General features: G+C 29.2%; 1 protein-coding gene across 2 annotated transcripts; it reads right to left on the minus strand.

The window, feature by feature from the left end:
- Nucleotides 1–1,387: 1,387 nt before the first annotated feature.
- Nucleotides 1,388–15,606, minus strand: LOC112688513 (facilitated trehalose transporter Tret1-like). 2 transcript variants are annotated; one of them, XM_025561756.1, is made up of 8 exons: nucleotides 15,310–15,606; nucleotides 3,833–3,974; nucleotides 3,497–3,753; nucleotides 3,248–3,424; nucleotides 2,958–3,158; nucleotides 2,740–2,883; nucleotides 2,346–2,661; nucleotides 1,388–1,960 (listed from the first exon to the last, which is right to left on the minus strand). In XM_025561756.1, exons 2-8 carry the CDS (start codon nucleotides 3,933–3,935, stop codon nucleotides 1,686–1,688), a joined length of 1,473 nt encoding a protein of 490 aa, XP_025417541.1. In that variant the 5' UTR covers nucleotides 3,936–3,974; nucleotides 15,310–15,606; the 3' UTR covers nucleotides 1,388–1,685. The 2 variants fall into 2 exon arrangements, with proteins under 2 accessions (XP_025417541.1, XP_025417542.1); XM_025561757.1 differs by lacking the exon at nucleotides 15,310–15,606 and adding an exon at nucleotides 9,021–9,138.
- Between the last annotated feature and the right edge of the window lie 1,009 nt (nucleotides 15,607–16,615).

Genomic DNA, 16,615 nt, shown 5'->3' on the forward strand with positions numbered 1-16,615 from the left:
ATCATTAATCGGTATAATATATATGTATAATATACATTGTATTTACAAATTATTTTTGAAATAAGAAATGTATCTAATAGACTAGTATACATTTTAAGTATTGTGATGGATTGATTTTTTATAGTAATAGATTTTCTTATTATAGCGATTTATTTACTTTTCCTATTGATTTTAAATGTATTTATATTTGATCACTTCAAAAAAAAAGTGCTTACGTAAACTGCACCCAAATTTTTATCTATTTTACACAGATGGTTCATCTATCGATTTCATCTATTTCTGCCGGTTTCTCCTTTTTCATTCCCAATTTACATATTTCTTTTACCAACAACCTATCTCCAATAGCTTCTTCGTATACTGCTGAATGTTTTTCCATTATTAAAGCTTTCAAACTTATTACCACTCTACAACCAAATAAATGGTTGATTGTTACTGACTGTTTCTCTTGCTTACAATCCCTCTCTTCAAATATTTTCTATTCCTCTTCTAGTCACCTTATCCTATCAATTAGGAAGCTTCTTCTAGCACTCAATAGTATGGGTTTCGATATTCAGTTTCTCTGGGTTCTAGGCCATATTAGTATCTCAGGTAATGAAACTACGGACATTCTAACCAAATACATAGCGTCCATTCGTCTTTCACACAGTAATCTAATACCATGGTTGGATTTTTGTCCCAACTAAAAAAAAAAAAATTTAAAAGACCGCCTAGGATAAGTTATATAAGTGAAATTAGCTGATTTATATTACTCTTTAATGATATCCATAGTGGTTAATGTTAATAATACTTAATCTGGTTTATGCAGACTTTATACAATTATTAATGTGACATATACCTACATCATATTTTTTATGAGTAAGTAAAAAGATAACTGATAAAATAATTTAAAAATGAATCTATTATGTTTAAACAAAATAAATTATGTTTTTTATAATAAAGATTTTATTTCTTCATATTCATATTAAAATAATATTATAATAAATTAAAAACTTAAAAAAATTAAATAAGTAGTTACTTATTATCTAATATTGCATTGCACTCTCTCATTCGTTTAGTTTCACACATTCAGCTTATACAATAGCTAGTTATTCCAAAGTATCACAGATTCTAATCGCCAAAACACGTCAACTGGCAATAGTTTAATGACATTTAAGGCGATTGTACACTTAAAAAAAAATATATATATATATAAACCAAAAATCAATATAAATGATCAGTTTTATAACAATGAAATGATTAAAATATGTTCATAAATAAAATAGTATGATATGATGATATAAAAATCAATAGATATTAGATGAAGCAATATAAATAGACATTAGATTGAGTGGATATCGTTCATCGAAGTCTAGCAATCGATGTAAATAATTTCCTTGGTTGATGTTCATCGTTTAAATTAAAAAAAAAAAAAAAAAAGAATTAAATACAATTCAGCCATAAATCATAGTATGATGTCAGTAAATGATAATGTTTACAAATCTGCCTTCCCATTAATAATGGTTTTATGCAATAAATAAACCTACAAAAGAAACGAACACCCTTTAACAGGTGTAGTACATTACCAATTTGTATGTAATAAGTAATGATTCATATTGATTCAATAAAACAATCGTGGTATTGTTTAATACTAATTGGGAAGATAAAGGAGACGGAACGATTAACTAATCCGTTACAGGTGTACTAGCTTAGAATTTTTCTTTGGTGTCCATCACAGGATTGATGGCGTGTGTTGGTGGTGTGAGATCACTACCTGCGCCGAGCATCTCTTGGATTTCGTCCATCGTCTTTCCTTTGGTTTCGGGGACGATGGTGATCACGAAGAACGTGCCCAACACGGAGAATAATGTGAATAACCAGAACGTGTTGTATATGTGAATGGCAGCTACCAACGACGAGAAGAATTTCGTCACGACGAACGCGAAGAACCAATTGGACATACAGGCGATTGAGCAAGCGGTACCTAAACATTGAAAGTTGTGTATGAAGTGTGCACTTGGATGTACATAGATGCAGGGGTAGAACTAGAGGCTGGAAGACAGGGATTCATCTCCAGCCGTAAAATTTTAGATGGTGTAATTTTTGTAATTAATAACAACTAATTTGATATTTTTAACTTTGTTAAATACTGATATTAGATTAAAACACAGTAAGTATGATTTCATATCGATTATTAGAAAATAATTCTCGAGAAGAGCATTTGATTATTAGTCTATGATAGGGCGTAATTTTAACATTTTATCCGGGCATAAAAATTCCTAGTTCCACTTCTGCATAGGTGTACGCGGATAATGTATCGAGTCGACGAAACACAATACCGTTAAACAACAATGGTAATAATGTGTTACCTTTGATTTGTGCCGGGAAGATTTCTCCAATCAACATCCAAGGAATGGGTCCGAAGCCCAGTGAGAACAGGATTATGAACAAGCACATGGACACGAGCGGAATCAGTCCGATAGACGAGACGTTGTAATTATTGACCTTCATGTAGAAGAACGCGCCAATCAACAGCGTGCAAATTCCCATGACGATAATAGAAGACAAGAGTAGAATTTTCCTTCCCAGTTTGTCGACGACCAGTGTAGAGACGTACGTGGCGATCACGGACATAACACCGACTACGATGGTGGCTTTGCTAGGTTCAAGAGCGCTGCCCGCTTCCTATATTACAATAACAGGTAATTTTATAAACGATTCGGTACGGGCTTTTACACAACAATATCCACGTTGATGTCTTACTTTGAAGATGAATGTAGCGTAGAATATGACAGCATTGCATCCGCTGAACTGTTGCAGAAGCATGACTCCGAGACCGATGAACAGTCCGCGTTTAGCTGGTGTTGTCTGGAATGCTTCCATTATTGGAACTCTTTCCCTTTCGGTCTGCGACAAAACACCACTCAGAGTTTAATATAGCATTTCGTACTAGAATCCCTAATGTTTATATGTATATATACCTTAGCTAAAGAGTCTTGCATCAGCGACAATTCTTGATCCACTGTGCCATAAGGTCCACGGAAATATCTCAAAGACAAACGAGCTTTTTCTGTTTTTCCTTGCATAAGGTTGAAGATAGGACTTTCTGGTATTAAGACCATTAAACCCGCATACAACAGCGGTATTATGGCGCAGATGATGGACAGACCGAATACGTTGAACTGCATGGCGGAAAAATAAAAACGTGTAGTATTTTACGTCCACATTGAATAGTATATATAACTAGTGTGATTATTTAATAAGAACTTACGTAAGATCCTACAATGTAGGTGAATAAAATTCCTCCAGTAACTTGTAACTGGAAATATGTACCCAAAGTACCACGAATTTCTTTTTCGGCTATTTCAGATGTATACAAAGGTACGATGACAGATAATGATCCGGTAGCGAATCCAGTTAAAAGTCTTCCCATACAGATCCATGTCACCTGAAAATTTATATGGTATTTAAATAAAAATAAAAACCAATCATGAATCAACGATTGAAAAATTATGCTTACGGATTCGGCCCATATTATCATTCCCCAACCAATGAGTGTAGGTATGGTTAACATCAGCATCATGTTTTTACGTCCTAACTTGTCGACTAGGCCCGCTGTCACTGGGCATCCGAGCATACCACCAAGCGGCATAAATGCTCCAATCCACGCGACATTTTCCTGAGTTATGGTGAACGCATATTGATTGCTTTCCATCATTGGACCAGCTGGAGCTGTCCATCCAAGGGTCGTGCCCGCGATGAACCCACCAATCGTCGCTATAAATATATACACACATGTGTATTAAACTTATTTCACGGTTTATTTAAAAAAATAATAATAAAATATAGTACTTACCAATAAAAGCAGCTAAATATTGTGTCCATTTTTGATTTCCAATTCGCGTTTGTTCTTCCTCAACTATCGATTGTTGAGTCATTGCGATTTTTTCTGAAGCCATTTTTAGTAAGACTTATTTTGTGCTTCTGAAATAATATTTCTAAAAAAAAAAAAAAAAAAATTGTACCTATTTCATTATTAGCTGACCTGACAGACGTTGTCCTATTTTAATTATGAATATTGAATTCTGATCGGTATAATTAATAAAAAAAAAATATTTCAAAAAAAGTGTTTATTATTCTAATGTTTTATGATATACAACATTTTTAGTTTTTTTTTTTGTGTGTATATAAATAGTTTTTTTGGTAATCTGAATCGGGGACAGGCGAAATATAACTGGCCATGTGAAAAACATGGATTTTCAAACGACTGCCCTTGAGATTTATCTATCGATATTCCAAATGCCGCACTAGAAATTGCAACTGTTTAAAGTCGAATGGCAATTCGTTCGAAATTTAAAGGAATCCGTGGAATCAAAACGTCTTTGCCTTTGTACTTCCTTTTCAAAATTGTGGCTTCAATGACGTTTTTCATTAATTTCTTCATCGCGAGTTGGGTGTCATTGCAAAGATGTGGCTAATTTATATTCCGCAACATAATGATTACCGATCCGATTTTTAATTGCAGATTATGAGGTGGTAATCCAGGCAATTGGAGACACGTTTTGCCGTGAAGCTCCCGCGGTCTGTACGATGACTGCCACGAACGCCAATTACGGCTGTCTACTGGTTTAATTCAAATGTTTAGGTTTCACGTCTCAACTCTTGATTAAATGAGTCGTTTATTGGGTGATTGGGCGTTTTGATTTCTAATTGCATTAATGTTCTGTTCGGCAAACAAAATCAGCATTCGATTTTTACGCAACTTATGTTTATTTTATTATTTCTATTATTTTATTTTATTTTATGTTTGCAACTTATGTACGCGCAACTTTCTTCCATAAGAACCTTCTCTTGACAATAAGTAACACAACAAAAAAGAATTAGCGAAATCGGTCCAGCCGTTCACGCGTGATGGCGTGACCAAGGGAAATAGGGATTCATTTTTATATATATATATAGATTTTATTGTTACAAGATTAATTGTGTCTAAATGAACTTGAAATATGTTTGACATATTCATTAGCACATTACTCATGGTTGAAATAATTACATTATCATCATAATCATATTATATACGTTGTCCATTTAATTATGTTAATATTATCATATACATATATATATATATATTATATTATCAATGCAGGAGCAGTTTTATCAGTGTTATCAAGCAATTTTTGTAATTTTTTGCCAATTAAAATTTTAAATTAATTTGATTGAATTCAGTTTACAGAAGAAACTACAATATATTGTTTTCTTCCATATGTCTAACATGTACGACATAGGTAACACATATGTAAAATGATATTATAATATAATATAAAAAATAGAAATCTTAAGGTAAAAATGCATGCACATTTTTGGATGGAGAATAATACATAACAGGATGATCTTTGCTGTTAACGTCATGTAATATTTTTAGAGACCAACTACTTTAATCGAAAAAAAAATATAGGTACCATCATAAATGCTTATGAAAATTATTGAATGCATGTTATTCGATATTGTTTGGTTTTACATCGACACACTTGATTATGAAATATTAATGATCAAAGAAAATCCCTACACAGTGGATATGCATTTTTAAAATACGACGACACATATTTGTACTAATATAGACGTCAAAAATATTAACATCCACACCATATGATTCAGTATTCGTATTGTGCTGTCGATTATCCCAATCATACTTAACCGTTGGGAGTTCTCAGATGATTTTCAAATTTTGTTATGACGATGTAACCAGAGAGATGCGGGTGCCCCATTGGTCACTGGGTTATGTTACCGCTGTGAAACGCCGCAGCGCGTAGAATTGTTCGGCATAATCGTTTTAGGTACAAACACATATATCTATGGTAAGTAAACAATTGTTAGAAATTATCAATAACATCCTTCGCACTTGAATATCGTCACATGATTATACTTTTCTACATACGAATAATATTTATTAAAACAGCTTGACACGTATACATTCTTACGGGATTGACTACATTGCGTTTTCTACGCCTTAATTCGGGGCAAATATTTCATCAAATGCAATGTTTATAATGAACGAGCACACAAAATATTAATTTTAATTGTATTTTGACAAAAAACAGTTTGTTATAATCAAATCCGTTTTCTTTTAATAATAGTCATATAATTTTGAACCATCGAAAATGTACTTAGCAAGATATCACAGGTGTATGAAACGTAATAAAAACCGAACAATACGCAATAACTGTGATTTATGACACGAATTTTGAATGATGGATTTCACTCAGAGACTGTAGTATTTAAATACATATATTTCTCGAGGCAATGTTGTATGAATACTTCTCAGGGTATAGAAAAATTAAGTTTAATCAATAGATTTTTTCCTTGTAGTTCAACGCGAATTAACGTTTTTTCGGATCGAACTTGTTGTAAGAGTCGAAAATTGTATGGTAGCTAATTTAGAAATGATCATACTTAAAATTTCGAATAAAAAAACTTCAAGATAGTTATGAAAAATGCTTAACATACACATTAACGCCGCGTAACGAGATTTATATGCTTGACTATAAACCATACATTAATACTAATAAGAGAGCTGAAAACGTTCTAACAGTTTTTCTTGATTTATTAATTCACAATTATAGTACCAAATATATATATATATATAAATTATGCGAAAACAGAGATAAATAATACTGTAAATGATTGTGACAATACTATTAAATTTCGATGATATATTATACAAATAATAAGGAAAACTATAAGATCCTTGCACATTTATGTTTTAAAAGATAGTTTATATAACTGATATAAATCAGTTTCACACAGCTTGATATTGAGAAAAGCTAGTTTATTTACACAACATTTAAAATATGTATGTACGTAAGTATCTTCCTACGGTAATCAGTAATATTAGGTAATAAACTCATCACTATTTCACAAGATTTTATTTCATAACACGTTTCTGAACATTAAATGTTTACAAAGAAAACCCATAAAAATGATGTTTTATTACAAAAATATAAACACTAACTTTTCATCTAGAACAGTAGATATTTAGATTTTAAAATGTTCAGTATAATCTGTATGCTAAAAATCGTATCAATTAAACTGTATTCGATTTTTTTTATCGACTACTACTCGTATGACTGTAATCAACGAGTAAAAACACATAATTATTTTAATATACTAACATTTACATAATAATTTATATTTTATCTAACGTAGGTTATTTTTAACATATTACGATGAAAATTATTATAAAATTAAGTTTTAATAATGTAATTTAGGCTTCATTGAATTAGACATTTTTATCTATAGTTGGAAATTCGCATAGAAATCGATGTTCACCTATTAGCAGCGCGTATGGAAGTATTTGAATATACTGTATTAACTCGATTGGTGACTGGCTTACCTACATCAGGAGCGAATTTATGAGGTGGAGGGATGATCTAATCCCTTAGAATATTGAATTGCTCAAATTACGGTCAAGTCTTCTTAGTACTTTAGGTATCACTCAGAAATATTCCTATTCGTCCTCCTTCAAAATAAGATTTAGATCCGTCACGGGTCTATACTATAATACATATAGACATACTAATATGTTAATTATAATAAATCGTTGGATTCAATTTATTGAAGGCCGTTTAAAACGTTGCAATATAGTAAGATTGTAGTAATGCCAAAACAAAAAGAATAAAGAAAATTAATATTTTTTGCTGTGCGTTTAGTCCTCGTTCTATTTACTTTTTATTGAAACCAACTAAATTCATTCCTACGAAATAGTTCACAGAATGTAACACGAATCGTCTAATTCTAAGATGAGTTTTGAATTATTCAATAGGATAATTTATTACACTCATACTCTGAAATATGGCAAGACTATCATTATTTAATAATTTACATATGATATACATACAAATACATGTGATTACGTTGTGATATGGAATATATTGGCCTGGTCATTCTACACGTCTAAGGTTAATTAAATATAGGTTTATACCTAAATTATAAGCACGTATTATTATATATATATATTTAATTAGAGTACTTATACATTTTTGATATCTGAGAGCAAAAAAGAAAACATTCATTTGATAATGAGGAAAAATTATTGTTTATGAAAATAAAGTGTACTAATGTCATTAACATACCTATACAATACAAATATATATAGAATACATATGCGCATTTGTATAAAATTATATTATTACTAATCATCAGCCAACAGAGTTTGTATACATGATTTTTGCGCGCATAATATTATTTTTGACGAATTTAACCAACCGCATAGCCGATTCTAATTATGGTGTGTATGAATGCGGAAAATTATTAATGACTATAGTGAATGCTTGTTAATATTAGTTGAAAATATAAATATCAACTACCCAAGCACGAACGCCAATAATTTGGACATTGGTGTATAAACGTATTGTTTTTATAGGCAATTATAGAAATTTAAGTACTAACTAGAATTAAATCGATTAAAACAATTTATGCAAGTTATGTTATAAGTATACAAAACGATGAACACATCGACATTTTATAATTTACTTTTAAAATGATTTAATTTTTATTTTATTACATTTTTAATTTCGTCAACAATTTAATAATTTTATTCATAGAAATAACTTGAAATTTGATTAATTTGGATTTAATTCACATTTTATTAAAAAAGGGCTGCCTGTTTAATTACATAGGAGTTCAATAATTAGCTGAGTAGCCTATTTTTTAATTATGAGAGTAAAGGTACCGCATGTATTTAAAAAATTATCCTGAATCTATCTGGATATTAAACGATTATCAAGCGAAAAATCAGAATATTACAGACATTTCAAGTATAAGTTATCATTTGGTAAAAAAGAGTAAAATTATGTTAAAATATTCAGTTAGATTAATGATTTTTTTCATCTTAGTTTATAGTAAGTTATACTTAAATTTGTATAATAATTCATTTTGAAATATTTTTTTAAAAAAAATCATTCGTAATATTATTACTTATTAATTAATTTTATAAAAAATGATAAATTTAAAAATAAAATGTACTTAGTCATAAAACATGAGTTACTTACTGATATATGTATGTATAGTTGCTTGAGATAGTCCTGTTACTCAAAGAATGTATTTAGCGTATATTTATCATTAAATTAATAACATACCGACGACTAATTGATTTCTACCTTTGAAATTAAAAAAAAATTCTTTGCTGGTATAATTTAAGACTTAAGACACTAATTGAGATAAAATATTCACACTTTACAATGTTTTTTTAATACTTATTTAATACTCATTTTGCTTGATACTACTGCGTATAATAATCATGTTAATCTTTAATTTGTATACTTATATTCAAATATTATCTTCAATGAAACAAATGTAAATTTCAAGTACATCTTTATATTACTCATTAAATCAATTGTAAATACAAATTTATCAGTTTTATGAATTTAGTCGAAACACTTAAAAACCAAGATAGTTAAGGCATAAATACGAATATAGATACCTAATCAATAATAATAATAAAACGCGTGCTAAATGAGCTTGGAAAACACTTGACTTTGATTGATTTAACGTATCTGCATACTTGCTGAATATCTATTCTATGTTTGCATGAATTTGAATACACAGGAAAAATAATCATAAGCAAATGAAAAAAAAAAAAATTATAACATTTTATATAAAAATCTATACAAGTTCTATTTCTCATAGGTTCATAAAAATAATGCCTATAAACTTTCAGGATTTAAATCTATGCATTGTACCTAATTATATTAATCATAATAACTAATAATATTATTGTGGATAAATTGAATAAATTATCCATAAATACTAATAATTTAATAGTTTATGAAGATAAAATTAAAAATTTTAAAAAATAACACAAGTAAATAATAGGTACATTTAAATTGATATATAAATACATACACAAATAGTTTATACATTTAAATAAATAATAGCTAAGCCTGGAGGTAAAGTAAAAATTTACAAATATAAATATATATAATATGACAAATATATGTACTTTATAAATTTAACAATACTTTGGGCTAAGCTTTTATTTATTTGTTTCTATATATAAACTATTTGTTTATTTATTTATATACTAATTTACGAATATTAACCATTTATTAATTTTTAATTTTTATTATTTTATTATTTAAATTAAATTGATCTCTATGAGCATATGTAATTAATAAGTTAAAATATAAATAGTACTTGTTTTCTTTACAATAACTGTTTACTGTAATATACACTATTAGAAATGTGTATGTATCGTTGCTTTACAATATTAATTACAACCGAATAATATGTTTATACTATTGAAATATCAAAAAAACATCTACTTTAATAATTGTTGTGTTGTAAGAAATTAATTTTCCTAATACTAATTTTATTAGTTTTGCTTACTATCTGTATTCTTTGCGTAAGAGATCATTTCAGTAGAATATTTCAATCACATAATAATTGACGTGTTATTGATTAAAGGTAGTTAATAATATGTGTTTAGTTACAATTAAAAAGGAAATCATAAATTTTAAAAAGATTATCATTATTGCATTTATATATACTCGTATATATTGTAAGTTAATATATAAAATAATTAATAAAGAAAATATTATAACCACGAAGGATCCTTGAGCAAGTAATCCTTAATGACATGCTCTAAATAATAGTATATTAATATATATTTCCGATATAATGACATATTTTTCCTAATATTATAAAATATTGGTTACAATTTAAATTTTTAACATTTTTAAAATTAATTAATAAAAATAAAATTCATAGAAAATTAAAACAAATCATTGCTATACTGCAGTATAATCAATTTATTATATATACGTAGTAATGATAAATAAAGGTTATTTATTTATTTTTTTTTTGATTCGTGGTTACAAAGCAATGTATTGTTTGTTATTTTACCATAGCTAGTGTAAATGTATTACTTACAATATTTATTTTAATACATTATTGAAATACCTAGTAAAAAAAAAACCGCAGACGGAACATTAATGTGGTAAACGTAAGGTTATAATCCTCTTCTTGTGAAAAATGATGATTGTTAGTTACTAATTAAAGTACACAGAAGAATAAAGATTTAAAATGTGAAAATATAAAATCAAGCAATATTATGTAACTTATCAACAAATAATCAATCAATTATAATATCAAAGACTAAGATATCCGTATGCACTTAGTAGTATTCGATGTAAATAATCAGAATAATTTATAGGAATATTTAAATTTATTATAACATAGCGTTAAATTGTTTGTTCTTAAATAATAACCGTATAAAAACATAAAAACATAAAAACCTAATAAATAAAAAATTACAAACGTATAATAAAACACTTCCATCAAATATCGATCGGCGTTACTGACGAGAGCAATTTTAGCAACACCAGTCATTAGAAGAAAAAAATTACTTTGAAATTTTATTATAAAATCATATTTTTTTAAATTTAAATTTTTTTTTTTTGATAATCTAGAAAAATGACCACGTAATAAATAAATAATAATAATAATACTCTAGTACTACTAATACTTCTAGTATGAAGAAATGGCAACAGATAAACAACTTTCCATTGAATAATTGGTACAAAGTACGTAAGTAATGGAAAATGTATATTCCACATGAATGTCAAACGTTCCCAGTAAGGTAATAGACATACAATTATTAATTTAGTTGATATCAAAGGATTTAATTTCTGTTTAGAGCGTGCGTACGACATTTTGATGTGGGAGTGCTGTCTCCGGACGTTTGAATTATATAAATTCCTGTGTCAAAAGCAATTATTATAACAATTTTCATGTAAATATATCAAACTATCTACCTACACATTTTCGCAATGTCATAAATTAGAGCCCGAGAAATCATCGTAACCGTATGAACTCGATATCAATGAACCTGTGGATTAATCACGGAGCACAGTGAATGTTTCAACATTTTACGAGGGTCAAGTTCTATCACAAACATTTATACCTGTTGTCATGAATCTAATGGTCTAAATATGGACACAAATCAACAATTATTGTTCTGCGTAGTTTGTTAATAAATAAGTAGTTGCAACTGGTAATCCTTGAAATAAGATATACCTAATACTACCGAATATTTTTTTATAAAAAAAAAACCACTGGGTACTGTATTACTTGACTCATATAGTATTTATTAATTGTAAGCAGGTTCTACGTCGTTTAATATATAAAACGCATAGGTTTTCCTGGATATAACAGAAATCTGGAAATCCACACAATATACGACTAACGCGGCTGTACTCCATTTAAAAACCTTGAGTTAATAATAAATCTATGCTGATATTACGAAAACATCTGCTACCTATATAATATAAATTATTATATTGGTTTAAAATTGTAATAACACTTGTAAAATATTGATCTTTTAATCTAACCAGTAATTATTTACAGCACTTCCTATATACCTCAGAAACACTTATGCTAGATATTTATTATACCTAATAAAATAATATTTTAAATATTTTTATATAGGCTACATTAAAATTGGATTATTTAAAACCAGTAGGCCACAACATCAATAATTAATAATAATAATAATAATAATGTTATAAAATTGTTGATTAATCATAGTATACCAACGTGTATAAAATAAACCTATACATCTATTATTTAATTACACTATTTTTTCATAAACCCGTAGCAAATTAATTATATCGGGATTTTATTATATTTGTTTGCTACACTGTGTATCCAAGATGACTGTCGTTATGTTATATTATAATGCTGTGTGGACGAGGATATTAAATTAATACTCTTCTTCTATTCAAAACATTTTTAAAGGACTACTAGAACAATGAATTAAAATTTGTATTCAATATAATAGTATGGAGTTTTATTGATGTAAATATATATGTATTATTTTCACAAAAAATTTTAGTACAATTCAATTTTTTTTAAAAATATGAAATAATTATATTTTATTTACCACACACACATACACACACACACACACACACACACACACACACTCATAAACAAAACAATTAGAAATTGTTACGAATTTTCCACGAATATTACGCAGTTATAAAAAAATTATTTTTCAAAAAAAATTTGAAATTTAAATTGTTAGAGTACTGTTAAAACTAGTAAAAATGGTTGTTTTATTATATTTTGTGATTCTGTATTGAAAAGAGTTAAATTGTCTAAGTTGGAAATAATATTAACTCTAGATCTTAATGATTGATTTTTATTAAGCATACAATACTAATTATAGATAAAATTAATTTTTAATTTTTATTAACTAGAGAATAATGAATTAATTATAGTTATAAGTAATATTTAGAATATTTCTTTTTTCATTAAAAATGTTTCTATTATCTATGCATTAAAAATATAAGCTAAATACATGCTAGTTTTATATATTTGTAGATTAATACATTTTAATAAACTTGGAAATAAAAATGTTCTTGGTTAAAATTAAGTACAATGTTAAAATTTTCAAGTTTTTTAAGCTATTTCTGAAATACAATGAAATAAAAATTTTGTTTTATTTATCTATATATGTATGGAACTTTAACCGTAGATTTAATATTTAAAAAGTAGGTTAGGTAAAAAAAAGTACTGGTTTACATTAAAGATACGGTTTAGGCACAGATACAGTTTGCTGTTTAGATCTTAAATTCGTTGAACACGTGGTATACTGGCTAATCACAATAATGATAAAAACTCTTATGTATACAAATCGAGTAATTTTAATCTTCTAATATGTATCAAACGATATTCAAAAATCAAAAATCATTGATGGTTAGACTATAGTAGTTTCATCAGAAAAAAAGTTGTTACATATGACCTAGAATATAGCGTATCCAGTATATAAAATATATGCTAAGAACTTTTGCAAGCGTTTTATACCGTTTAGTATACCATAAAATTAATTTTATCAACTACTATTATTAAAAAAATCATTTATTAAGAACTAAGTTTAATGAGAATCCAAACTTATACGATTTTACTTCTATTAATTTCTTCAAAATCATAAAATACAATAAAACAACACTTTTTACTCGAATAGGGACTAATGGACGTTAAAAAAAAAATAATATACATATATATAGGTATATATTTATAAGTTATAAAACCGTTGATAATTTATCTTCATAATTAATGGTATAGTATTATAATATCAAACCTTCGAATTTTATCGTTTTGGCAATAGGTAGCTTTTATATCAATATATATATTACTTATTGTTTTTTACAACTTGTAATAATTATCACACTTTATCAAACACGGTGATACACGAGACACGACAATACACATTTATAAGTGTGATAGTCGTGTACAAATTGCATTCAAGTGTAAATATAAAATGTCAATAATTAATTCAAATCACGATGGTGAAGTTTTTTTGAATGATTATTTCTGACATTAAAATTTACATATTATAATAAATATAAATAACTTATTTATTTTATTTACTGATTTATATATATATTTTTTTTTGTCTCCAGGTTCAAACGGCCACGTTCAAACGGCTACGTCCATTTGTCCTAGATTGCTTTTTACCAGATAGTTTAATATCGATTGAATAAAAGAAGATTATACAAAGGTACAGTTCCGGATCTAGAGGGGGGCAAGTGGGTATGCTTGTCCTAGGCGCTGTTGATATAAGGGCAGTCTTAAGTTTGTGAAAAAAAAAATCATGAAAATACCCCGTATTTTCACACACGTAAAGGCGCTGCATTTGTGTAACCCCAGGCGTCAAATTTTCCATATTCGGCACTGCAAAGGTACTGAATCACGCTTAACTACTTTTTACAGCACTTATATTATTGAAGGCCGACTTTGTAACGATTTTGTTTTCAAGAACACTAACAATGTATTCAGACGGTTTACTTGAGAGGATTATACAATATCGACAAGAAATTATTTCCTAGGTAATAAATATTACATTTAATCGTTGTTGCATGCGTATTAATTACTGCTGTGTCCATCGGTACCCATCGACTCAAAAAGGCCGATATTTGAAATAATGATATTCGATTATTTTAATTTCCGATAATTTCAACGTTAAACGCAGTTGAAAGCTAAAAAACTTCAATGGAATAACTTGTGGAACAAAAAGCGGTGAGGATGTGGGGGGAACGTATAATCCGTCTTCTGTTATTATATTGCGTTGCGCGCTAACAGCGGACACAATGCTATCGTGTAAAAAAACGGGTCGAGTATACATAGCCGTTGTTATCCGATCGCAGTACAGTAGAAAATAATAATATATTCATAAGACAAACCGAGCGCAATTGTAATAATATCATAGTAATAATAATAACAATAAACATCGACAGTCGCTGTAATGTATAAATATAATATATGCGTATAATATACCTGATAAATAATGCGCTTGGTACAGTGCGACTCGAAGACGGGTTGTTTCACGTGAAATAAATATCGATTTCGGTCGGGGAAAAGGGTAGCGGATAAGTTCGGTTTGGCTTTCGGCGTTCTCAACAGGATCGTATATACTGCAACGGGCGTGAGTGTATCGATCGTCAATTGATTAACAAGTCGAAAATCCAAAAACCGTATCTCGTGCAAATGTGCGTCTACCAATTTCGGGCGAGCCAAAATGAAAACTGTCAACCTTCTCGAACCGCAGTCAACACAGAACTAACTGCCTGGTAAGCGTCGTCGCGGCTTTAATATAGACGCGTGCTCTCTACCTGTACCTACCTGTACGCACGCCAACGTCGTCGTCATCGTCGTCATCGTTGTTGTTGGGGTTTTTTTCTCTCTCGTCCCCGTTCCCGCGTTCGGGTCATTATTATTATTATTACTTTTACAGATTCCACAAGATGTTCCGTGGTAACCATCTGTTAACCTTCCGTAACTTCCTAACCGAACCGCACTCGTTCACCTAGCAAAAACCGCCGTCACCGGTGCACAATGCAAGTGTACGCGTGCGGGCGCGCGCGCGCTTTCAGAGGAGACGTGTTCTGGTAATGACCGCGGTTCGATGGACCTGCGCGGAACCAGGAAACGGTTTTCCCCCCCGAGAGTTTGGTCGCGTTTCATTGACCATCGCGTACAGTGCTTAGCCTGTTCGCACCATAAACACGGTATAATAATAGCCGATGCCCTTCCGACCGACCGAATGGGACATTTCGGTTTAACGCTCAAGAGAAGGCTGAACATGCGCGCCGAAAACGGAGACCCGTCAATAAACAACAATGTACAACGTATAATAATCCTCGTAATAGTAATAATATCGACTCACGTCGCGGACACGCGACTTTGTCATCAGTTTTCCTCCCCCCCCCTTCATCATTTGGTCAGCGTCAAAAATGCACGGTGTTATAACATCAGAAAAAACGATAACGAGAGTACAAACATGGTGTCTCGTGTCAAAAATAACATAACAATATGATATACTACATTACGTATTGTTACGCATAACTTAAAGAAATCGTACGTATAAAAACATTACATTTTAATTTTTCATTACTATTACGTTTTTTTGTAAAAACTAAAAAAATTTATATTTCATGTACAATAAACACAAACAAACCATTAAACCGTCCTTGATATTGCTGTGGTGTGTAGGCACACAATGATAAATGCTTTATCGTGAAAATTTTAACCTACACATGTAATAAAAAATAATAATAAAAAAACGAGTAATTGTGGCTCCATC

Source organism: Sipha flava, unplaced genomic scaffold (assembly GCF_003268045.1).
Source record: "Sipha flava isolate LNK unplaced genomic scaffold, YSA_version1 39_pilon_pilon, whole genome shotgun sequence".
In the NCBI taxonomy this organism is placed as follows: Eukaryota; Metazoa; Arthropoda; class Insecta; order Hemiptera; family Aphididae; genus Sipha; species Sipha flava.